Source organism: Porites lutea, chromosome 3, assembly GCF_958299795.1.
Source record: "Porites lutea chromosome 3, jaPorLute2.1, whole genome shotgun sequence".
Taxonomy (NCBI): Eukaryota; Metazoa; Cnidaria; class Anthozoa; order Scleractinia; family Poritidae; genus Porites; species Porites lutea.
The window spans coordinates 8,780,944-8,806,367 of record NC_133203.1 but is presented as its reverse complement, the minus strand read 5'-3'; the positions used below and the strand labels follow the sequence as shown (position 1 = coordinate 8,806,367).

Below are 25,424 nucleotides of genomic sequence, written 5' to 3'. Positions count from 1 at the left end.
CAACACACCAAGTATTCATGAGCTTAATGTCAGATTCAGTTCTTGGTGCTAGAGGGCCAATTTATCTGGTCAACCCAGAAACGTTGATCGGAATTCCAAGTAACAGAACAAAAATCAATAGAAGAATATAAGAGTAAATAGATATTCATAACCAGTACTCAACTCGTTACTAAGCAATGTCTGCGGTAAAAATCTCAATCTGCGGTGCGGCAATATTGCATGAGCACTATAGCATGTTTATGATGAACAACTATTCTGTTATTTCAGACGAAAAGCTTCCATGGCGCCTATAGAACCTCTGCACAAAATGGCTTTGAGAAAGTTGTTGTGCAGTAGACTAGACAGTACTTGCGCCAAGTCAAATATTTATCACTCTTCTTTCAAATGTCATTCAGCTTAAATGTTACTAAAGAAATTGTTCAACGAAGTACTACAAAACAAGAAAATTTAGTAATAAAAAGACTTCCCATTACCAGAGTTTATATGTGTCATTGCAATGCTGTACTTGTATATACACATTCCACCATAATTTTTTAATTAAGTGATCGTTTGCTTTGTTTTTTGTAGTCGCTCATCGGTTCCTAAGGGAATCCAAAGTCCATTCCACACTTTCCCTTTTCGTCAGCACTGAAGAAAAGAAGAAGAGCAAAGAAACAAAGGAATGAAGGGTTAACTTCGACATTTTATTCTGAGTAAAACCAAGCTCAACATTTATTTTTGTTGTTCCGATTTAGTTAATTTTAGAGAACGTCAAAGATCAAACAAAGCCAGTAAATACCAACCAATCAGCTGTCGCCTTATATTGTCATGCCCGAATACACACTGACTACTTTTATATAAGGACCATATGCACGGTTAATCTCAAAGCTCGAGGGACCTTAGATGCAAACGCGTGGCGTAGTTTTGGATTGAAAACTATTTTACACCCAAAATAAAATGTTCTTCCTAAAAATTGTCGTTTTCTTGTACTTGAAACTGTCGCTTTATGAGTTTGGTTTTTCACACGAAAGCCGAGATCACCAGCATTACTCGTTCAAGGAATTACAGGACGCTGTTAATGGCGATTCCCTGAAGTCGGATGATCTACAGAGGCTATTTGACAAGCTGCATTTCTTGAACTGCTCCGCAAACAAATCAAGTCCGGATTACCGAAGGGTAAGATGAGTGTTGTTGGCGCAAATAGCCCAAAAGATGAAAATTTTACACTAAAACTTAGAAGTCTTAAACTTAACTTGGTAAGGTAAAAGTTTCTAGCGAAAAACTAATTACAACGATTTTTAATAAGAAAGAGTAAAATGAAAAAGTAAAACTGAGCTCAAGTTACTTTGAGATAACTGGGTTAAGACCGATCGATCTTCGAAGCTGTGTGTCTTTCGTCTTCGATCACGCGGTTTTTCATTAAAGGCATTCACTTTCATGCTTTGTTCTTTTAGTGTTTCAGCCCTATATAATTGCTCAATGTTTCTGGATCCTCACCGTCAAAACCATTAAATTCCTCGGAGTTTGAAAAGATCAGTCCTTCGATTGTTTACTGCCTTTTGCCAGCGCTTGAAAAGAATTCTGGTCAACAACGTTGCGATTCTCCCAGGAACCACAGCGATCTTTTCGTCTCGTTTGCGAGGAATTTCAGTCATGGCGAACAAGGGATCACTCTAAAGACGTATCACTTTCAAATTTGGCAGTTTTATTAGTTCGCTCTTTCTTGTGGCGTCGACGGATTTTCCGTAACTTGTCTATTTTAAAAGTCAAAACAAACCGTGGAAAGGTCTATTCGCATCGTAACTTGATTTCGGCATATGTGGGTTGAGTTTGTTGTTGGTTCTCTCCCTTTCTTTAAGAGGTTTTTCTCCGGGTACTCCGGTTTTCCCCTCTCCTCAAAAACAAACACTTTCAAATTCCAATTCGATCTGGAACGCACGGACACGTTTAAACGAGTTCATATGAACTCTTAAGTGCTTCGTGGGTAAAAAAGGAATTTACATTTTTTTTTCCACAATTCGGAACAATAGGCCACTTCCGAGTTCCAAAAACCGTCACTTTCAAAATGAGGCCAAGTGCACAACCTTTCTTGTGAAAATGAGTTTTATTTGCATGAGAATGAAAAATGATTTCCATATCAAAGGCTGAGCACCTACCCTCGCTTTGAAACAGAGGCCCGGGGGAACTCGGAAATAGCCAATTGTTTTACGTTCATCTGTGAAAAGCTCTATACACTACCCTTCCAAAGAAATCAATCGATATAAAAGCTACTTCACAAGAAAGTATCAAAGTTTGAATGGTCACACTGGCTAAATTAAAAAGGGACCTTGTATTCGTCACTTTTTTAAAAAGGAGGAGGAAACTAAGCCTCCGTGCGATTAAAAATAAGGTCAGGAGAAAATAGCTGACCTGTGCAACCCCAGGAACTATCCCAGAAACAACTGCGGAACGCATTTTGGCTCCAGTCCCCTTCTCGTTTCTAAAGTGGCGGTGTCACAGTGATACAGGCATCCCCGCGTTTTGGGCATCCCCATTCTTAAAACCCAAGTGATATGGGCATCCCTAGTAACCTCAACCCTAACCCTAACCCTAACCCAAATCGCCAAGGTAATAAGAGAAGGGAATGTCCATTTACTAGGGGTTTGGGAATGGGAATGCCCATATCGATATCACTCTAACAGCGGCGTTGAAGGTTTGCGCTTATAAGCAGCCTAGTCCTTAGGCGTTCTCTCCCGTATCCCGTTGTCCGCGCGAAGTCTGGGAAAAAGCGGGCGACTCAAAACTCAGACTCAAAACGTTAGGAACTGTTTAGGAGCAGCTTGGTAGGTATTTCTTGAAATTCGAAGGCTAATATTTTGAGTAGTCACACTTAAGGATTCTAACAACATCTTCGGATGTAAATTACATGTGAAAGACCGGCGAGCTTTCAAGAAAAGCTGAAAAAAAGCTGAGTACATATTAAATTGAGTACACATTGTTTCAGCTAGCCAGCAGATCAACCGTCCTCAGAATGTATACACGGCGACGAACCTCCCATCCCAAGAAATTGTTCCATGTCGAAATATTGGCAGATGATTACAAAATATCAACTAAAATATATTTTGCAATTTTATAATAATGAATTGCGTGGGGTGGCCCCCTAGCAAATATTCTTTTGTCTTGTAGGATGTCAAGGCACTTATATAAAATGAAAACAAATGAAAATAATAAAACGCTCTTATTGCATTAACTGCGTATATCAGATATAAGGTCGTCTGTGAAAGTAATTGAGCAATATTTCTTAATATTTCACTTTTCTGTTATCCCTTTTGTTGATCCAAACTGAATCAATATTATCTGACATTATTTATTCAACTTAGTGGCAACTACAACATTCTCACTTTTCAAAAATAAGCTTCTATGGTCTTTTACCTAACGATAATTAAGCTTTGAAAAAAAGCAAATAAAATCAGTACCCAGTTGTCGATATCAGTGGTTGTTCTCCACCGTTGAGGCAAAAAATATACTCTCATTCTTTGTAACTTTATTTTTGACGATCTTTTGGAAAGAGAATGATGGAAATCCTATTTCTTACCTTGGTGGCAGCAGTTGCCAATTGCAGCTGTCTTGCCTGCATTATAAGGTACTTCGCAATAAACTTCAACTGACATTTTCAGTATAGTTTTTCTTGAATTTCTTGATCTCGAGGTGGAAAAGAGAGATCAATTGTCATAAGCTCTAATGCAAATGAACTTGAACATATCAAGGCTTGAAACCTATAATTTTTAATTATTCACGTTATTAACCTTGAGTGGTTTGCAATGAGCATATCTGTATGTGTATACAACAAAATCCAAATTCTTGAAGACCCTGACTTGTGATATAAATACGGTTGCCATGAGATATAAAAACAGCGTTATTTTATCATATAAATCATGAGATTGCTATTTGTAATTTGTAATGTAATTGGCGCTTATGTTTACTAACGATAGTAATATATTATATATGGACCTTGTAGTATAAATTATAAAAAGCAATTTTTTTCGAATACGTAAGGTACAAAAATGATAAAATTATTCATGCAGGTTATTCCAATTATTCTATCACTTTTGACGAGTTTTGATGACTCATCGTTCATCACGGTTACGTGAGGTCTTACGTCACAGTCTAACTAATTTTTACAATGATCGCATTTTCGATTAGCGATTTCGCCCCCACAATGATCGCAATTTCACAATGATCGCAATTTCGAATTTCGATTTCGCCCCCTTTCGCAAATAGTTTCCGTCCTCTTGTTCAAAAGAGGCACCCTTTTCGAGAGCCATGTTTCAGTTAGCAAAAAGTTTCAAAGCAAACGATCGAAAGAACATGCCACAGGGCGGTCATGAATGTTGGTTCTTGTTCTCATTCCACTTGGGACATAAAGCAAACTAGCCGTTATTATTGATCAGGACTGCGGAAACTATAGTCCCTGGTTCTGTATCAATGAACACTTGAGCCCAAATTTTTAAAGTTTGGTGTTTGTAATCCATGTTAACTTCCCCATTCTAAAAGTATTTTTATACCTCAATCAGTTTATTACAACTGATAAACTTTTTAGTTGTTTCTTTACATTGTTATTTTACCAGACTACTTTTTTCAATTTTGTGTAATTTTTTTGCTTCTCTATTTCAAGACATTTTTGTGCGATACAAAGTACATGACTCGAGCTACGTATCCTAAAAGAGTTTCGACTTAAAAAATGCAATGCTCTAATAATCACCTACCCCCACGCAAAGTACTACGTATGAGCAGGCACGTACATCTAACCAACAACAACAACAACAACAAATTTTATTGAAATTAAATGTATAACTACTTACATTACTTTCCCACCCGCAAATAGCTTTATATGAACTAATCGAAGCAGGAGGAACTAAGGACATATTTACAAATTAATCAGGAGCTCATGGGCTCGAACAGATATTAGGGAGCACTACGGGGACGTCAGCGAAAAGGCAAAACAGGAATAGGTTTAGATTGGCAAAAAAATAGCTCTGCACGTGCATCACGCTTTTTTGTACATTTCTTTGACGTCACTGCACGACTACGACGTGAAAATGCCTAATTTCACGTTTTGTGGAGGACGTGAACACAAACCACGACTTTGTTTTTCTTTTCCTGAACTTCGTTACCCTCTTTCAGAATTTAACTCCAGAAAAAATTGCCAGCATTTGACGTTCTGAACGAGATGGAATTAGCGCGATGAAGTTTGAATCAGCGCGACTTTACTTTGTTGCTTCTTAAGCTCCCTGGAGCTTCAGCAACAACGACCGCAACGGCTACGAAAACGTCACCTACAAAGTAAAGTCGCGCTTTGACGCGCTGCTTCAAACTTCATCGCGCAAATTCCATCTTGTTCAATTCGTCAAATGCCGGCAATTCCTCCACAAAACGTGACATTAGGCATTTTCACGTCGTAGTCGTGCAGTGACGGCAAAGAAATGTACAAAAAAGCGTGATGGACGTGCAGAGCTGTTGTTTGGCCAATCTAAACCTATTCCTGTTTTGCCGTTCTCGCTGACGTCCCCGTAGTCGTTGCTTAAGCTCCCTAAATTTTCCGAACATTGACGTTGGGTGCCCCTGAACAATGCCTCCCCACTAGGTTAGCTGGGGCAGTTTTGTTTTTGCCCGGGTATTGTTTTTATCAAACAATCCCAAATAAAACAGAGATAACGTTATTTATCGCTTCTGACGATTCATCTTTTCAATATCAATTAAACAATAAATTTTTAATCTTTATATACAATCGAGGTTAGGTAGATTAGCTAACGGAAAGATTTTCAAAAGCTGATATTTCGAACAGTTGACAAAAAGAGGCACTTAAAAAGGCCGATACACACGAGGGGTTTTGCTCCCGGAGCATGCTCCAGGATCATTTTGCACGTATCAGTACACACGAGGGAGCGTTATTTGCCCCGGGAGCTTGCTCCCAAGTATTTAACCGGTTAAATATCATGGAGCATTTTGCGGGGTGGAAATTCTGCTCCCGAGGATGAAGTATACCCATGAAATCGTTGGTACACACGGAGGAGCTTTGCTCCCGGAGCGTGCCCCTGGAGCATGCTCCGGGAGCAAAACCCCTCGTGTGTATCGGCCTTTATAGTGACAAGAACTAACACTTTGCGTACAAATTGCATCACACGAAGTATTCATGAGCTTAACGTCAGATTCTTCTTGGTGCGAGAGGCCAATTTATCGGGTCAACCCAGAAACGTTGATCGGAATTCCAAGTAAGAGAACGAAAATCAATAAAAGAATATAAAAGTAAATATATATTCATAACTAGTATTCAACTCGTTACTAAGCAATGTCTGCCATAAAAATCTGCAGCGCAGTAATATTGCATGAGCACTATAGCATGGTTATGTTGAAAGGCCATTCTGTTATTTCAGACGAAAAGCTTCCATGGCGCCTATAGAACCTCTGCACAAAATGGCTTAGAGAAAGTTGTTGTGCAGTAGACTAGACAGTCCCCCTTGCGCCAAGTCAAATATTTATCATTCTTCTGATCTTTTCAAACGCGAGCGTCATTCAGTACAAAAGACATTGTTCAACGAAGTACAAAACAATAAAAAAATTGGTAATAAAAAGACTTCGCAATGCCAGAGTTTATATGTGTCATTGCAACGCTGTGCTTGTATATACACATTCCAGATACACCATAATCTTTTAATTAAGTCATCGTTTGCTTTGTTTTTTGTAGTCGCTTATCAGTCCCTAGTGAATCCAAAGTCCATTCCACACTTTCCTTTTTTGTCAGCACAGAAGAAAAAATGAAGAGCAAAGAAACAAAGGAATGAAGGGTTAATCTGAGTAAACAAAAGCTCAACATTTACTTTTACTGTCCTAATTTAGTTAATTTTAGAGAACGTCAAATAGATCAAACAAAGCCGGTAAATACCAACCAATCAGCTGTCGCCTTATATTGTTATGCTCGAATGCATATCGACTACTTTTATATAAGGGCCATGTGCCAGGTTATCAAAGCTCGAGGGACCTTTAGATGAAAACGCGTGGCGTAGTTTTGGAGTGAAAACTGTTTTACACCCAAACTAAAATGTTCTTCCTAAAAATTGTCGTTTTCTTGTACTTGAAACTGTCGCTTTACGAGTTTGTTTTTTCACACGAAAGCCGAAATCACGAGCATTACTCGTTTAAAGAATTGCAGGACGCTGTTAATGGTGATTCACTGAAGTCAGATGATCTACAGAGGCTATTTGACAAGCTGCATTTCTTGAACTGCTCTGCAAACAAACCGAGTCCGGATTACCGAAGGGTAAGATGAGTGTTGTCGGCGGAAATAGCCCAAAAGATGAAAAACTTGGACGTCTTAAACTTAACTTGGTAACGTAAAAGTTTCTAGCGAAAAATATGTATCTCTGAAAACTAATTACAACGATTTTTAATAAGAAACAGTGAAATGAAAAAGTAAAACTGAGCTCAAATTACGATGAGATAACTGGGTTAAGACCGACCGATCTTCGAAGCTGTGTGTCTTTCGTCTTCGACCACGCGGTTTTTCATTACATGCATTCACTTTCATGCTTTGTTCTTTTAGTGTTCCAGCCCTATAGAATTGCTCAATATTTCTGGATCGTCACCGTCAAAACCCTTAAATTCCTCGGAGTTTGAAGAGCTCAGCCCTTCGATTGTTTACTGCCTTTTGCCAGCGCTTGAAAAGAATTCTGGTCAACAACGTTGCGATTCTCCCAGGAACCACAGCGAACTTTTCGATTCGTTTACGAGGAATTTTAGTCATGGGGAACACGGGATCACTCACGAAGCTCTTGATGGAATTCTCGAGGCGATAAACAAGACGATCGGGGACTTTTTAACTGAAAAGAAGGTGGGTAAAATTTAAGGTTAAAAAGCGGTATAAGTGGTTTTAAAAAAGGGTAGTTTCGGCACGATCTTTGCTCCCTCTTGAAAACTTTGTTTCAAGAAGCTTATAAAAAGCTAAAGCTTATATTACCCTGCGAGCAAAGGATTCTTTCTGGCATGGCTGTAAACATTTACGCAGCCGCGACTGACAAGCTACACGAAAGTCTTCGTAAATATTAAAAGCCGTGTCAGAAATTAGAAACCTCTGATCGCGGGGTATCAATTATACGCTCATTATAAAGTTAAATGTTAGCGGAAAGTTTATTCATACAAAATGTAGCTGAGTGTACTGTGCAGCCTTAAAACGTTTTTCGCATAGCCTTGTACATTTTCGATTCGTCGCATATTCTGTCCGTCTATGACGAAGTAAGTTATGGAAGTAACGGATTATTAAGTTTGTCAAGAAATGTGGAGGCTGAAGAACTTTTGTTTAAAATCAAGAATATCTCTCTTATGATTTGTTGTAACATGTTAGCTTTCATTGGCAAGACTTGTCAGCCATAAGCTTATATTTTACTTGATCTTGATAGTTGTATTTTCACAGCACACCTCCAGTGCTTTGTTAATATTAATTTTTCGGGAGGTAATTACTAAGTAAATGCCGGCAAGAAGATCAGTCCACAGCCTCATCTTGACTTGGTCAGCAGCACTTTATTAACTGTATGGCTAGGCTTGGTATGTGAATGGTCAGCTGTTTTCACAATGCTGCAAGGGCAGGGTTTTTCACTGTACTAATGCTGCGTATCGCTGCATGCATAGAAGTTCAAGAAAGAAGACGTGCAAGAAGAAAAGTGAGTGTTCGGGGAGAGTGAGTTGAGCTTAATACATGCCACAATTGATTTCAGTTTAAGCTTATATAAATCCTCAAAGTTAAACACTTGTTCTCCATTTCTCTCATTGTTTTCACGATTGATGATGTTGAGTATTCAAAGCATGTTAATCAATTTGCCTAAGGGTATTGCATAGCTTGTTTGCCAGCGTGGTATTTATTTACCCAGGAAACTGAAAGTAGAGCCTGATCTCACCTTAGTGCAGCAGACGTTTTTGGTTAGATACGAGTGTTACCAAAGTCTAGAAATCAAAGTTTATTCAGGTTTTGCTACAGTGCATGGTTTTTATAATTAGTTTTGTACGTTTCCAAGCATGTTATGTCGCTTGTCACCTGAGCGAAAGCTTCTAAGCTTTAAACTCAAGTGGTAATTTAAGCTGTTTCATAGTATGGCATATCAACGGCCTATGGCCATTGGACACAGATTGAATATTTGATTGAATTTCAATAAGATTTCATGCAGTCATGACCTTAAACATGCATTACTAGTGTCATGCATTGCTATTTCTATGCACATGTACGTGTATCTTTGCCGATAAATCTCCACGCTCCTCACCATTTGCAGGCTAATTGTATCCAGGCAAATGTGAATAAAATCTTGAATTAAATATGTGTTTAATGTGTTGTTCAATCCAAGCTAGTTTTCGTGATCAGGTGATATCCTTTTGTTGACACTGGAAATAAGGGCGTACACAATTATGAAAGCGGCTTTCATCAATCACATCTTCACCCTCATTTCCTAGCCAACGGCTACGGCTAGTTGATATTAATTTAGAAGATAGGGTAGTGGTAGTCAGTTTGTTTTTGTGTGGACACTTTGCTGTGTGCATTCAATGTTTTTTTCTAAATTCAATCTTACCTGTATGTGCAACATATTTACCTAAAAGATTAAATATATTGGACCTATGATCAAACAGTAACTTTTGAAGTGAGGCTGGACAAATTTCGTGGCTTGAATTTTTATGGCTGATGTGTGCATGAATTTTCCTTTACTTTCTTAGCAGATCTTTTTTGCTATTTCACTGTTCATAATTTTTCTTTCACAAAATTAATGTGGCACAGGACTTAATTGTTTTGCTAATTGCCCAAATTAAAATTAATTGCCCAACACTAATTGTCTCATTCCATGAACTATTAACCACATTCCTAAAGAACTTATTAATAGACCTAGATGCTGATCTACATTTTTAGTCAAACCTCATGGACAGCAAAGTGACAGAGCCAAGTGTGTCTTCATTACAGATTTGCCTAAGTTTAAGAAAACTGAATATCTTGTTTCAAAGATTGTATATGTACATGTAGCCCTTAAGATATATAGCAAGAGTGGAGCTACAAGTTCGTAAAAAAACGGAAGAAAACTAAAAACTTAGATATTACTTCAACAGGTACTCATTTTTCTTAACTGCAGGGCCAGGTCTGACAAATAAAGTTTGGTAAATAAACACAGGAAGTATCGACGGCAGGAACTACCCACGTAAAAGCTTATGTCACTGATCTTTCACAGTTTTTAAAAGCATACCACATTCAACTTCAGCCCGTGCCACCAAGGAATTAGTGACGTTGTTAAACATTAGTTAACCTTTAAAAACACGTATAACTAAAATGTTTGGAAATGAACATCCAGTAAAAATTTGCCTTTGGTACAATGCAGCTGAACAAAATGGTCGCGCAGTGACAAGGTAAAAGAAAACACACAGTATTACTGCTGATTACAGTGTATGAAGTACCAGTAGACTGCAACTTTTTTGTTCTAAGTTACAAAAAGATTCTTTTGTAGATTAATACAGTTGATTTGAATTTGAAAAACGTGATCTTCAAAATAATTCCTGTTCGGGTGTGTCAGTTCTTAGTGAAATTTATTGAATTGTGAAGAGACTGTGATTGATCAGCATCTTGTGATTTCTTTTAGATCTGTCATTAAAAGAATTTTGAAAATAATATTGGCAGCTTGCATTTAAAAGTAACAGAGGAAAATTTCCTAGTATAAATACACACATCTTGCAGAGGAGAGCTGATTAGTGCTAGTGGGAAATAGAGTAGACAAGAAAAACATGCCTTATACAGTGCGATTACTGGAAGCATGGCACTTAGAAGAAAATTGTCCAATCACTATGATTTCTGAAAACAGAAGATTCCCTAGTTTTTTTGCAAACGAACCAATAACATTCATGAATCTGAGGGCTCTTACCTGAGAGGTCAGGTAAGTTCAAACGGTATTTCAATGGTTGCGTAGTTGAACCTTGAGTTTTATTGGTCCGTTTGTAAAACAACTTGAGAATCTTTGTTTTCAAAGAACAACATGGTGGGATAGTCTGCTTCCAAGTGCCCCAGTTTGAGTAGTTGCACTGGAAAATTTTCAGCGGTTGCATAGTTAAATCTTGACTTTTATTGGCCTGTTTGCAAAATAACTTGAGAATCCTTTGTTTTCAGATATCGTTGTGATTGGACAAATGATAATTTACTAAGTTACGTACATTTTTGCGTGAACAAATTCTAGTTTTGTCCATGACATTATTTGAACTAGTTGCTGCTTCTTTGGGGGGAAAAAGTAGCCAACTTCTCTGAGCAATGAACATGTAGCCGACACTTTTCACTGGTTGTCGGTGCTCATTGAAACCCCCCTAAGCAAACTACTGAATTACCAAGTCTAAATGCTATCAAAGATCTAATATTCTTCTTTATATTACCAGTGTTTTTCAGGGGAAGACATTTTTAAAGAGATAGAAGAGGAAGGCCACCATCACGGGGAACATGAACACAGTCATGAAGAAGAAAAGGTTCTTGATCAACATGATTTTGAGAAAGCCTGTGCCAGCATTATCCTGCATCTGGTTAAAGGATACTGTATCAAGGAAGGTCACGGACACAACGAGACCAAATCTAATCTACCATTAAAAGAATTCTTCATTAAAGAACTTTTTAATGGCAAAGAGCACCTTTCTGAAGAAGACTTAGAAAGCATCGCTGAAAGTCTTGGTATTGGAAAGATATCTTCTGAGTCAACAGCCTCATCTTCAAGTGACAGCCATGATGGCCATAACCACAGACACCGAAGGTCTGCTGCATCTGCTGTGTCATCACAAGAGGAATCTGCAGCATCTCACAACCTTCATCGCCGTGCAGTTGATTCTCACACTCACAGTAGTGGTGGAAGTGGCAGTGTAGGTGCTACTCAAACGTCAAGCCTCCTCCTTACCCCTTTACAGGGCTTCTGATACATGTAGGTCGCAGAAAAAAAGTCAAATTTCGCGGGATTTTTAGGGACAAAATCGCGGAAAAAACGGCCGATTTCACAGGAATTTTTGGGGCAAACTTAGCGGGAAAGCAATCGGTAAAAAAGACGGCGGATTTTGTGGTTATTTTCAGGGCAAATTCTGCTAGAAATCGATCAGTTTTGCACCAATCAGACCAGCATTTTTAATGTTTTTCTAACAGAGGTCATCATTTGCTCTTTCAACAACAATACGCTCCACAAATGAACGAATGGCAAAGCCTTTAACATCATGGCTAGTGCCCAGTTTTTCGCAACATAATCTATGCTTGGGAGTTTCAGAACATTGTTTGCACGTTTTGGTGACAAAATTTTGGCATAAATTTGCAAGTTTACGGCATGTAAATATCCCCAGTAGCTGAGACAAGTTTCAAAATTGCTGTACAGACATGTATTTAGTAAGATTTCTACCGAATTTCGCTGGATTTTGTGGATTTACCTGAATTTCGCTGCTCTGCGATGGCACGAAATATCAGAAGCCCTGCCTATACTCACCTATCCTACATTTAGGGTGCTTTCCATTGGTATGATCCGGACCAGGATCAGTGATTTGAGGTCAGTCAGATCATTGCCCATCAAAGGAACCCACAAATCCACCCTGGAAAAGGATTCATTGGTTCTTTTGATCTTGATCCAGATCATTCCAAAACAATCTTATTAAACTTAATGAATCCTTTTAAACTTTTAAGGTACCTTTATAAATTGAGTTTAATAAAGCTTGATTGTCATCCTTGAGACAAAGTCCCCCTCCCCCTTATTGTCTTTGAGTCACTCAAATCTTTCTGGGTTCCATGTATTGTACAGTAAAGGAACTTCCGTCTTTTTTGAGGCATTTGTATACTTGGCTGAGCAAACCTTACTAAGTTCTCACAGTAATTAACCCTTTAACCTTAAAAACCAGCAAGAATTCCCAGTTCTTTGGAAAGAAGTTGAAATTAGTACACTTTACTTGTATGACCTTATATAACTTATAACTTCTTAGATTGTGTCTATTGTACTGTATATATAACAGACTTTTCAACTTAAACTGTATCTTAGATTTACGCAATATAATATGTATTCCTGAACAATGATCAATTACTTGTTTACAAAGAATGTTCATGTTTTTTAGTGTTACTCAGTCGATGAGATGCTGACAGTTTTTGACATTGATCACTCCATTGGAGCAGATGATTATGACTTCAAACAGCTTTGCCCTGCTTTTATTCAACAAGCAAAGAGTGGAGCTTGCAAGCAACAGTCTAACCAGTCTAACCAGTCAAACCAAACAAAAACAGATCCAGAAAAGCATATGGGAAAAAGTAAGTGTGCATGTTATAGGTCATGTTATGGGGTATATTTTACGATTGCGCCTTCTGGATTGTGTTTGCTATAGGGAGGATTTCGTTTATTGAGGTTTGTTAAATCGAGGCTCTGTTCTATACATTACATTTTACTGTAATTTTGGCCGGGCTGAAGAAAATTGTTCTTAGTACCAAGGACTTCATAATATAGAGGTTTGTTAAATCGAAGTTCCACTGTATCTGTATTAATTTTTCTAGGGAACCTTTTTCTTTGTGATATTTTGTTTAAAATATAATAGGAATGCCTTCATTAATTTTGAGAGTTCTGATAGCAAGCGTTGTACATGTTAAACTTGTTGATCTTTTTGGTTTTGTTTCTTATCTCCAGTCTGGGGTTATGGCTTTGCCGCTGTGACTATCATCAGCCTTACATCTTTAATGGGCGTGGCTACTATTCCATTTCTGGGAAAGAAAATGTACAGGAAGATCTTGGCGATGTTGGTGGCTCTTGCTGTGGGAACTCTTGCTGGAGACAGCTTACTTCATCTCTTACCTCATGTAAGTTGCCCATAGACCCTGTTTAAACAGGTCCAGACAAATTTATGTTTGTGCAACCTGTTTATGCAGAAATGTGCGCATTCCATTACAGATTGCTTTAATTGTTCACAGGAGTCAGACTTATGTAAGCCACACAACTAGACTCCAGGCTTTTAGCACTAAAAAATTTGGAAAAATTTGCACCTTCATGTTACAGGAGTCAGCATATATAAAAGTGGAACCGTACTAGTCAAAACCTTTTTACCTATATGTACTTCTAAATACCAGTAGATCAAAACTTTGCACACTTTGCAATTCAAGAACTTACGTGGTAAACGAAAGGCAGCTGATCTATGCAAGTTTTTGGCCCTTCAAAAAAATGTCCGGACCTGTGTAAACTTAAGCTGTAGACCGCACTTTCTATGGGTTTACCGGCGTGATAACCCACGTGGGATGTTGGGAGAACACAAGAAAAGCTTGTAAATCAGGAGCCAAAGCAGCGTGCAAAGAAAGTAGTGTCCGATAGCCCGGGGCTAGTGGATTCTGCTATCGGGCTAGTAAATTCTGTTTTTAACTTGCCCGACGGGCAAGTGATATTTTTTTAGGAATTCGAATAACAGAAGAACTGTAATCAATCCTGCTCATCAAATTTTTTTCGGGCTAGTTGAAATGACTTTCGGGCAGTACATGTTAGCTAAAACTTGCCCGAATGGCAAGCTGTAAAACTGACTTTCTTCGCACCCTGCAAAGGACAGTGATTTACAAGCTTTTCGAGCATTCTGCCAACATCCCAAGTGGGTTATCACGCTGGTAAACCCACAGAAAGTGTGGTCTATTGCTTTTATCAAGGCTGTGGTCTAACGGCGCCCGGTCGCCTGAGGCAACTAACATTTAGCTTCGGGCGACTGAAAAAAAGTTCCCGGTCGCCCGGCCGGGCACTCTTGCTTCTGGTGCAGTGTTCAGTCAAGCGAGCAGAAAAATTTAACATCCTAGTGTTGGCTTATTGAGTTAGAGTTTACTAAACCGTACAGAAAATGTTTTTACGAATGTTGTACGAAAGAAACGGGCACGCGTCAATGTTTAAAGGTCGTTCTGCATGATTTCACATGTAACATAATCCATCACTTTGAACGTGACAAGCGGCACGGATTTCGATTTCTACCGCTTCTTAAAACAGTTTTAAAATTTTTTCTTTCAGATAGAATGGTTCATTATGTACAGTTTTTTGGAGAAACTGTCAATACTTTTCTGACAGACATAGAGCGCGGCTGGCGACGCGGAATAATTTATTTTTGTATAAAACGGAAGTTGCTGTATTGACCAGTATGCAAATGTAATGTTTTTACGGCTTTTGGCTGCTTTGTCTGCTCGGCTAAAACATAACTTATGATTGTTTTCTTCCCTTTACATAAGATAACGAAATATAAAAAGAACAGATATGATCGTTCTGATCGTTTTTATTGTTGTTTTAGAAACAGGGCAGTTCCAGGTTGTCTTGGCATTTTTCGTATCGAAAACTAAATTCGAATGCATGCATATATAGGCTAAATTTAGTGGCCAAAAAAAAATAAAAACACGGAAAGAAGAGCTGGTTTACGCTTCGACCGTATCCACGAAAAGCTCAATTACCCTAAAAGATTCACTGATAATATAGAAAAGAAAATTAAAGATGACTTATTTTTTATTAAAACAATAGATTTGGGCCGCGGCGGTCACACGGAAAGTTTCACGGGAACTTGAGTTCGATCTGCCGCGTATGTTTCATGCTGCATTGATTCACCCTTTGAAAATTTATTTTCAAGTTTAGTATTACTGGTAAAAAGGACAGTTTCCTATGTTTGACCGAAAGATCTTAATGAAGTTTACGTACACCTGCTGAATTTTTTTTACAATTCGGCGGCATTGCTCACGTTTCTGGTTTTAAATCTGAATGGCACGAAAACTTTGATGGGTTTCATAAGACAACATGCGGGTTTTTGTCGAACCCAAAAGCTAAAATTGCCGACTTTGGTGATCAGCAGGCCAGTAAGATTCATGTGCGTACAAAACTTCCTCATCAGATGTACTCGGGCGACCAACTTGAGAGGCCTGGGCACCCCAGCTGGAATGCTTGGGAGCCCGAAGGGCTCCCCAAAATTTTTATTCGGGCGACCAACTTTGAGGTCTGGGCACCTTAACTAAAATGCTTGGGAGCCCGAAGGGCTCCTTGAAATTTTCCTTAGAGCACAGCCTTGTTTATGAAATAACTTAAAAGTTTTCTGTGAGTTTACCGGCACAATAAACCATAGGTTTTTAACCAGTCAGAATGTGGGTTCTATCTTAGTTGTTTTATAAAAGGTCTTATTGTTATAACACAGCTGTTCTGAAAACCTCTTTTTGCTAAAATCCTGAAAGTGGTTTCTTGTAATTATAAAATAATTATTATTTAAATAAATCATTTTGCTACCAGGCATTTGGTCTCCACCAACATGAAGATACAGCTGAAGGTGACAGCCATGCTGATCATTCAGAAGAGAAGGGATTCGTTTGGAAAGCCCTGGTGGTGCTGCTTTCCATTTATGGATTTTTCTTGTTTGAAACTTTGATGCATCTTTGTTTAAAGAGCAAAGTTGGAGATCATGGTGGCCACAGCCACATTGATGTTGAGGTCAGTAATAATACAATATTTACTGTACTGTTTTAGACCTGAAAACTCCTAAAGTAAAATGATCGTAAGTTTTGAAATATCTTTTTTAATCAGTGTAAACAAAAAGAATATTATTTTTCCTTAGGTACATGTACATGTAAGTGCTGCAAACAAAGAGGTTTCATTTGAATGATCATGCCATTGGATTAAACAGTCAAACTCAAAATCCAAACCAGCTTAACAATGTATATGATGCTTTGTGTAATAAACAGTACCACGGCAAAGTGGCTTTCATTAATTTTGAACCATCACTGACACTTAAGTTATTTCATCCTTAGGCTTTAAAGTTAACAATTTTTAAAAATACTGAATATGCTTTTGCAAACAGCAAACGAGTCCAACATTGGGATTATTATACGTTTCTGGGAAACTGCCCACCTTCCCCTCCCCTAAGCCAACATTTTGCCCAAAGTGAGAAGTAAGTGTTCATGTTGGCTTAGGGGAGGGGTAGGTGAGCAGTTTCGCAGAGACGTATAATGATCCCAACATTGTTTCTGTTATATATCATTAGCCATTCTTTGGAAACCAAGATTACAACAACAACAACATCTTTATTTCTTACATTAAATATACAAATATCACACCACCTGCAAATAGCAAGGCTAATCGAGGCAGGTGGTGTGTAGACGGCTTAAGATTTATTACAAATAGTTGAAGTGAAAAAGTACCATATTTATAATAAAAAAGGTCAGTCACGAGAGAAATTGAGATAAGAAAATCGAGGCAGCTATTTAGATAAGCGGGGGCTAATATTTTTTAAAATCGGAGATTATCGTGTTTAGGTCAGCATATCTATCCTGAACTTCAAATATTTTCAACAGAATTGTATGAACTTTTTCCTTAAAGAGAGATTTTGAAGAATTTCGTAAATTTTCAGGTATACTATTCCAAATTTTTTGCTCCCATAATAGAAAACGAATCATTTTTCTGATTTACTCTAGAGTGGCTAATGTAATAATTTCCAGAAGAGGAGGAGCGAGTGCTGTAAGAGTGGATTTGTTGAGTAGGCCACGCATTCTGATCTAATTATATACAATGTGCATGAACAGTCTTACTGTGCCATTTCCCGACTTCTGAAACAAGAAGGAAACTTGGTGAGCTTAGCTTTCCTAAAGACTTCTGGGATATCGTTACTGGGGACACACTATTGAGCTATTGGCCAAGTTGTTTCCCTGTCCCCAGTAACAGTTCCAGAAGTCTTTGCAGTAGTTAACTGGGCCTGGTTTGCCTCTCATTTCTAAACTGGAAAATGGCCATTTACTGATCACAGATAACTTGGTGGCCTGGTTGTTTGATTATTTTCAAACATCACATGACCATATTTGCATAAGGAATTTAAGGAGTGATGCTTTCCTTTTGGCTTAATGTAAGCTCCATTTTTTGTACAGCTTCCTGGACCTTCAAGTCGGCACATGAGCTTTAAAAAGCAAAGGAGATGTTCCAGGCTGGAGCATCATGAAGGAGATCATCCGCTTGGTAACAGTGATGAAAAGCCTCCCATGGAAAATGGTGACATTGTTCTAACAAACATGGTGAGTGTGACGATATTGCATTGTTTAGCATCCATCTAGATTTTAGCATTTACACGTGCAAACTCAGGCTTACTTTTGTTACAGTTTAATGTCATGGCCGCTCATGAGCTCACTATGTTCTTATTTTTATTCAAGTTGATGTTTAAGAACGTGAGCGAATTTTTTACATGGTATCAGAAGTTGGATACAAAAAGTGTAGAAGTGTAGAATACAAATCAAATGTTGATTTAATTGGAGGTCATATATTAATAATAAATTTAATAATATACTGATCCACCAACCATGATCAAGGTTCATGGTACACCAATCACTAACAACCACGATGAACAAAATCATAGTCCCACTCAGTAAATCAACACTATTGATTGATGAAACCCTGTACTTGATCAAAATGTCACGAGCAATGTCTAAGTGACTATTATAAGACAAACAATAAGTAAAAACCCTTTATAATAAAAGTAATCGTAAAGGATATACCTCTGTACTTCAGAAATAACACTTTTATAAGGTGTTGTATATTATCTTTTTTACATGTATATGTGGTGTCATACTCCAGTGCTTCTGGTGAAAATTAAGGATCATTAAAAAAGTCAAATTGCCAATTTGTTTTAAACTTTGGTTCCAGTACCACAGGGCAATCAGAAAAATATTAATCTTTCAGCTGAAGGGATTAATAATATTGTTATGATTTTTTTTGGTCAATAATCTGGTCCATAATCTTGAAATTTATGATCCTGAATTAAATATAAAGAAGTCTGATGCAGTGACATAAGGAGTCTGACATTCTAAATTGACTGAATGTTTTGACTTAATAAAGTACATGTTTAAAAGCAATTTTTAATTTAAAGTTTCTGTAATATCCAGCTTGATATTAGAATAATTTATTTACCATTAAAAAAAATTTATAGCTAAAGTTCTGTCCGTGTTTTTTTAAATGTTACAGTTATATGCAATGATATCAATCAATGACATAAAATTGGTAATTTAAGTTAATGTTATAACGTTGGTCTTCTGTCACAAAAGGATGGTTCCGTAAAGAATTTTAGTAGCAGCAGCACTACAAGTCCTTCTTGTACATTACATTCCCACTGTGTTTATGAACATGTATCTGGTACAGATACTGATGATGGTGAATATGAGGTAATTAATGTTAAGAACAATAATACTGATATTAATTTAAATGTCATTATTAAAAAGGTGGCATAAACGTGTAACTGGCATTTAAGCATCAATAAACTGAAATAATCAAAGATCAACAGAAGTAACTTATAAACATCAATTTTCTTCAAGTCATTCATGTTTTATTGGCCAGTTGCTTATCAGTTCTGAACAATTAATTCTCCCATGTCTGTGTGAAAGATTACAATGTAGTCTATCTGTGATATTCAAATAAATAATTTCAGTGAACCATTAATTTCCTTTAGTTTCTGCAATACTAGATGTAACACTAAATTGTAGCAAACAAGCAAATTGTCAGTAATTATTTGAAATTCAGAAACACCAACAAAGAATGATTAAAGAGTGTATCTGTGCAGGAAACAGACATTGTTAATGACTTTGAAACATATGTATCATGTGAATTTATGTAACGATGAGCCACTTGAACAGCAGATTCTCATAATTTTTTTTTGTTTAAGTAACTTTTTCATTCCATAATTTGCAACCCACTACTAATACACCAGACAGACCTGGAGCACCAAGGGACATGTTGAAGTTTTTGATACTTTTTGTTCTTTTTGCGTCTGTGTTACAATAACCAGTCTCATATCTCTAGCTCCATATATGAAAGAGCTCAAAGGTTTTTGGAGCAGGCAACATTATTCACAGCTGCAAATCACAAAAAAGTGACCAGAACTGAAAGAGTCCTTTTTTTATTTTCTTTGTTTTTATTGAAAATTTCTAAAATCTGAACTGAGAGTTTGTAATATTCTAAGAAAGCAAATTTCTTAATCTTGAACAGGATATCAAAGATGGTTTTGAACAACCCAAAGACAGAGTTCCCCAAGGTCATCAAAATACAACAAATAATCGCAAGAAAAGCCTTCAACGCAGCTTATCACGCCGCTCCGTTTTCAGGGATGAATTAGAAAAAGAAAAGCCATCATTCAAAACTATTTCCACTGTGGCATGGATGATAATCATTGGAGATACTCTCCATAACATCAGTGATGGATTGGCCATTGGTGCCGCTTTCGCAGAAGGTGGTAACTCGGGTGTTTCCGGTGGAATCAGTACTTCTATTGCTGTGTTTTGTCATGAGCTGCCTCATGAACTTGGTAAATAATTATCTTGATGATTTTTAAATTTACATTGTAAGTATCCCTGTATTGGTTACAGATGTTACATGATGCCCCAAATAAGCTCAGGACCACAAAGGGTTCTTAATTAAAAACTGGTCTGATATTGGCAGCCAGTATTGCATCTCTACTGACATCTGAGATCACTACAAACAAATGATGTATTTAGCAGACATCTATTGTTGGTTACTAATCTGTAACATTTATTATTTACTTATGTAATATTTATGTTAAAGATACACTGTGTGCAAAGGGAGTAGTTTGGATAGCGTGGGGCTAGTGTATTTTTCCATTGGGCTAGTAAATTCAGTTGTTAACTTGCCTGATGGGCAAGAGAAGATTATTGTAAAATTCAAGTTGTTACAGAAGAACTGTAATCAATCCTTCCTGTCCAGGCCAGTTGAAATGACTTTTGGGTTATTGCATGCTAGCTATAAGTAAACTGACTTTCTTTGCACCCTGATACATCACCTGAATGTTGCATAGGATTATTATAGAATTGGCCAGAGCTGAAGGCGAAGCTCCCATTTATGCATTTTAAATTTACTTCAGGCAATGGAATTTTAGACCATTGCAAAGAAATCCACAAATCTATACTTAGCTTTAGGGGAGAACCATGTGACTGAAAAACATAAACTTTAGTCTACTATCAATTAAAAGCTAACAACTGGTCAGCGGAAACTTCAAAAAGGCACGTGGCCTCAATGAGTTGGCACCTGAGCCCGTGATACGGTCATGTGACTCTGGTCAGCGGATACCTTCTTTTGACAGCGGTCAATTGAGCATAATATGGATGACTGTCTATTATCAAGTTAAATACCGGTTAGAGGCATTTCACATTGGTTTTCCTGTGGCGCGGACGGACGGACGTTCGGTCACGTGATGACCAAAATTTCTTAGCTGGATAGATTACCAAATTTTCTTACGTATGGGGCTCTGCTCACGCGCGCGTGGAGCTCCGCAGAAAAGACCACTGGTTTTTGTATTAATCATGACGTTAAATAAATTGATAAGGGAAGACATTTGTGCTGTACCAGTATTTTAAATTTTTACAGCCTGGAAGTAGTGTTATTATCACACAATGGTTTTAATAAAACTTAAGTCAATTTTCTTTTCTTTTTCCTTGTGTCACAGGGGACTTTGCAGTTTTGCTGACAGCTGGCATGACAGTCAAGATGGCTTTATTAGCCAACTTGCTTTCTGCCTTGTCTTGTTATATTGGCTTAGCAATTGGTATATACGTTGGTCAAGAAGCTGATGTGCGTTTCTGGATATTTGCTGTGGCTGGTGGAATGTTCCTTTATGTCGCATTGGTGGACATGGTAAGAGTTTTAGGAGTGTCGATAATGAGATCACTTTAATTTATGGAAAGTCTCTTCTTGCTGTCCGTTTCCCAATGGACAATTTAGGATGAAACAACGTTATGGGTAGACTGCCAAACAGTCCGTATTTTCGCGTATTCAAGTACGTGCGAGTAGTCGAGAGAGGCTGAAAACGGCGAGCGAGACTGGGGAGAGACGCTAAAAATACGTTTTTCTTTTCTCTCGCATCACACGCCTCACAGGTGAGGCTCTTGAGCCACGCTAAACCAATTTTGAGAAAGTGAGAAAAAAAAAGACTGTTTTGCAGTCTACGTTATGGGGTTCCTCAGCTATTAAACAAATTTGTTGTTGGATGAGGTCTCAGTGATATCCGGAATAAGGTTATCGCCCGTGGTTGTCATGGAAGTCACCCAAAAGATCTTTTCGTGACATACCCTGTAGCTGTTCTTAAGCCAGTAAGTAGTTTTACATTGAAATCTCTTCGTTTTGAGGGCGCAACTTGTCAGTGGTTCGCAGGTTCACAGCTCATCTTCGGCGATGACATTAATTGATGATTTTTATGTTTTTTTTTTCTTGAACACAGCTTCCTGACCTGATGCACAGCGAAACTCTTCAAGCAGAACCTGTTGCTACGTTCTTGTTACAGAACTTCGGTTTGGTCCTTGGATTCGCCATTATGTTGATAATTGCGCTTTATGAAGAGGACTTAATGGCAATTAATTTCTAGCACAACTTACATAATATGTAGTGTTGTGTGAGTGAATGGAGGCACGCTCAGACGAAAAAAGAAGGGAACTAGCAGCAAGATCGCGAAATAATTGGGGAAGATAAGTTGGTTTAATTTTAGTGTTTTAGAAGTAGCCTGTTGGATACCCTGGTCCCACAGGTTTTTCTTGAAGGTTTTCTCCACGTGAAAGAGAACGATCTGCGCGAAGCGACAAAGACTAGTCGCGAGTAGCAAGTTAAAATTTTCCTCTAAAGCTACTTGCAAACGGACGCAACGACTCCCAGTATTGTTGGGCAGCGAAACGTTTGACTGGTTTCAATCTTTGGGCAACAACTCCCAACAACACGCAACAACAGCACGTGTAATATTTTGGAAAAATAAATTATTTCTCTGGTATAGAGACAGACAAAATTTACCTAAGAACGAACTACGGCTAAAGATATCCTCATCGTCCCATCGTTAGTTCAAATTATGCGAACCAATCAAATTGATTTTCGTGTTTGGAAAATTATCAACCAATCAGCGTCCTAAGGTCGGCACAGCACACTCTGACCCTGTAGTTTGCATGAAAGTGAGATGCAAGTCCAAAGTAACCAGAGGTTTTTTCCCTTGCTTGCCCCTTTACAACTTGTTTTCACCTCTTCGCGTGTCTCGTTCTCTATCCCGCGGAGAAAAATTTCCAACAAAAACCTCTGGGACCAAGGTACCTGTTGAAAGAATATGTATAAGATAAAGACGATTTCCCCATCAGTCTACCAGCATATAGATAATATACATGTACTACGTAAACATATTTCTTTAATAAGGGCTTAGTTTTCTTACTACTCCTGGAAAGTCACCGGAAAATTTTTTTGTTGTCGATTTTTTGAAAATAATTTCTTTTATTTTTATACCCTGTATAAACTAAGGTGTAATTTTATTTTTGTTTCAATCATCAGATGATGGCTATATTGCGATTTGTATTAGACTGAAATTTTTAATAGTTTAGTTCTGAGAAAATTTTTGTTCTTAAAAGAAGTTACTAAACTGGCTATTATTTATACAAGAGATGTTTCATTAGAAAGATATTATCAAGAATGTTTTATTCAAGAAACTTAGTTATTTTCTAATTATATTAAGTAACTGATATCACGGAGTGATTCCATTAATGCCCATGACTGAGTGGCCAAAACGAAACGAAAACAGTAAAATTAGTCGTCATTGCGGGGCGCTAATATGGCCTCGTCATTGGTTATGTGAAATTGCTCGCTTATACTGCTAATATAATTATTAATCATGTTTAAGGGAAAAAAATAAAATGTTATGTAGTATTTAATCACGTTTTGAATTTGCATTGTGTTTGATAAAAACAGTGATATTTTCACAGTGAGAATAAAATTGATTTTTTAATATATAGAAAGCAATGTGTCATCCTCACTTTAACTTCATTTAACTTGGTCCACTTCTCGGCTCGCTTCGCTAGCCGATTTATGCTGTTTCACCCCAAGCTTTTGCCCCACCACGAAGCCTGGTTCCAGGCTTTAAAACATCAGTTTGTAGTTGTCTGTGAACCCCAAAGCGAGAAGAAGACTTCATTTTCTTTTCGTTTTGACCTTGGGCAGCCCGGCACATCGGTTTGTACCAGTTGCTCGGAGATCATGCGATGTCGCGACTCCTTTAATGTTGGATTTTAAGTAGAATGACTAGTAGAACCTTCAATTTTGCAGGTCAGGCTGAATAGTAATCTATTCCACAACACTCAGATTCATGCTCAGTTTAAACAAGATATGGGAATAATATTGCTCAGCGCCCCCAAGCCATACTGTTCATCTTTTACTTTCATAAGCCCCACAAACATCTTATAACAATCTTATTTCCGTAGGAAATCACCCCAATCCTTGCAAAATTCGATGGGGGTCTCTTCCATGAACGGCTGATGGAAGAACAAATAAACGCAACGCTTTAGTTGATCCTATTAACGTCCATCACATTGCTAGAAGCCAGCTTTAGCCGAAGCTCCAGAGTAGTTTGGCAAAGCAGTATGTCGGCGAGTCTACCGAACATGGTTCATGATTTCAGACAGTTGTACCCCTGAAACACTTAGAGCTATAGTACACCCTAGGAAACAGTTTTACCACCTGACAGGAAGCTCCTAAAAGGGTTACAACATCTTTCTAACAAGCAAAGATCGCCTATAAATGTCTCCACGCGCTAATAGGTCCGACACAAGAAATCCATTAGTGCAAGAAAGAATGCCAAATTTCAACCCAGAAAACCCCGAGGTTTCCCGGGATTCCCCGAGTGAAAAGCCAATCCCTGCCTCGATGGCAACGATCACCTTTTGTGAGGTCATCTTCAAGACTTACTTTGGCGCTGCGATGCAGTAACCGCCACCGGTATTTTCTAGGGTGAACATCCAGAACAGAAAGACGCGGTAAGCAGCCGACCAAGAGCAAAGGGCGGGAAACATATGCCTGGGCGTTGCATAAGGCTACCGTGTTGTGTCAGATCCTGCGCAAAGAGATTGACGTCCGAATTTCCTGCGGAACGACCTGATATAGAGTAGGGAAGACTATTTCCAGATCAATTCTCCATCACTAGTGAATCTAACACCATCAAGTCAAACATATGACTCGCAGAACCCCCGAACTCCTACTGAACGTACGTTCTGCCACATAATATATCAATAAGGTTGGGGGCTAATTGTCCATAATGTGGGAGCTAGTTGTCGGGGGGCTAATTGTCTGGGGGGCGAGTTGTCCGAATACCGAGGGAAGTGAGGGAGGGACAGGGAGGGGTCACAATCTCCCACTTCCCGTACCCCGTTCTCCCGCCTCCCGTACTTTTTTGTCCCTTTGTCTCCCGACTCCCGCCCTTTATTGTGTTTCTCCCGTTATCATGTAAATCACGCTGTTTGACTCCGTATTCTAATAGGGAGGGAATGCTTTGGCCTTCAGTCCGAAATAAAAAATTGTGTTGTAAATCGAACCACTCCGCACTCTCCAGCGCGATCATTGAAGCGGCATTCCTTCGATATAAGTTTACACCACGCGGCAAAATCTTCAGTGTTTTGTGAACTA

General features: G+C 38.2%; 1 protein-coding gene across 2 annotated transcripts; it reads left to right on the top strand.

Annotated features, from left to right (window-relative positions):
- The first annotated feature begins 6,976 nt into the window (after positions 1–6,976).
- LOC140930380 (metal cation symporter ZIP14-like) lies at positions 6,977–23,762 on the top strand. Of its 2 annotated transcripts, XM_073380061.1 has the most exons (11): positions 6,977–7,276; positions 7,559–7,846; positions 11,401–11,871; positions 13,093–13,282; positions 13,653–13,822; positions 16,251–16,448; positions 17,876–18,019; positions 19,043–19,159; positions 19,980–20,295; positions 21,451–21,638; positions 22,222–23,762. In XM_073380061.1, the coding sequence occupies exons 1-11, from the start codon at positions 7,058–7,060 to the stop codon at positions 22,363–22,365; spliced, it is 2,445 nt and encodes an 814-aa protein (XP_073236162.1). In that variant the 5' UTR covers positions 6,977–7,057; the 3' UTR covers positions 22,366–23,762. The 2 variants fall into 2 exon arrangements, with proteins under 2 accessions (XP_073236162.1, XP_073236163.1); XM_073380062.1 differs by lacking the exon at positions 19,043–19,159.
- The last annotated feature ends 1,662 nt before the right edge of the window (positions 23,763–25,424 follow it).

Bases quoted from the DNA above. Each gene is read 5' to 3' on its own strand.
- LOC140930380 (XM_073380061.1), top strand. From the start codon at position 7,058: ATGTTCTTCCTAAAAATTGTCGTTTTCTTGTACTTGAAACTGTCGCTT. The intron at 16,449-17,875 runs GTCAGTAATAAT...TTTTTTGTACAG, and splicing joins ACAGCCACATTGATGTTGAG to CTTCCTGGACCTTCAAGTCG. The intron at 18,020-19,042 runs GTGAGTGTGACG...CTGTCACAAAAG, and splicing joins ACATTGTTCTAACAAACATG to GATGGTTCCGTAAAGAATTT.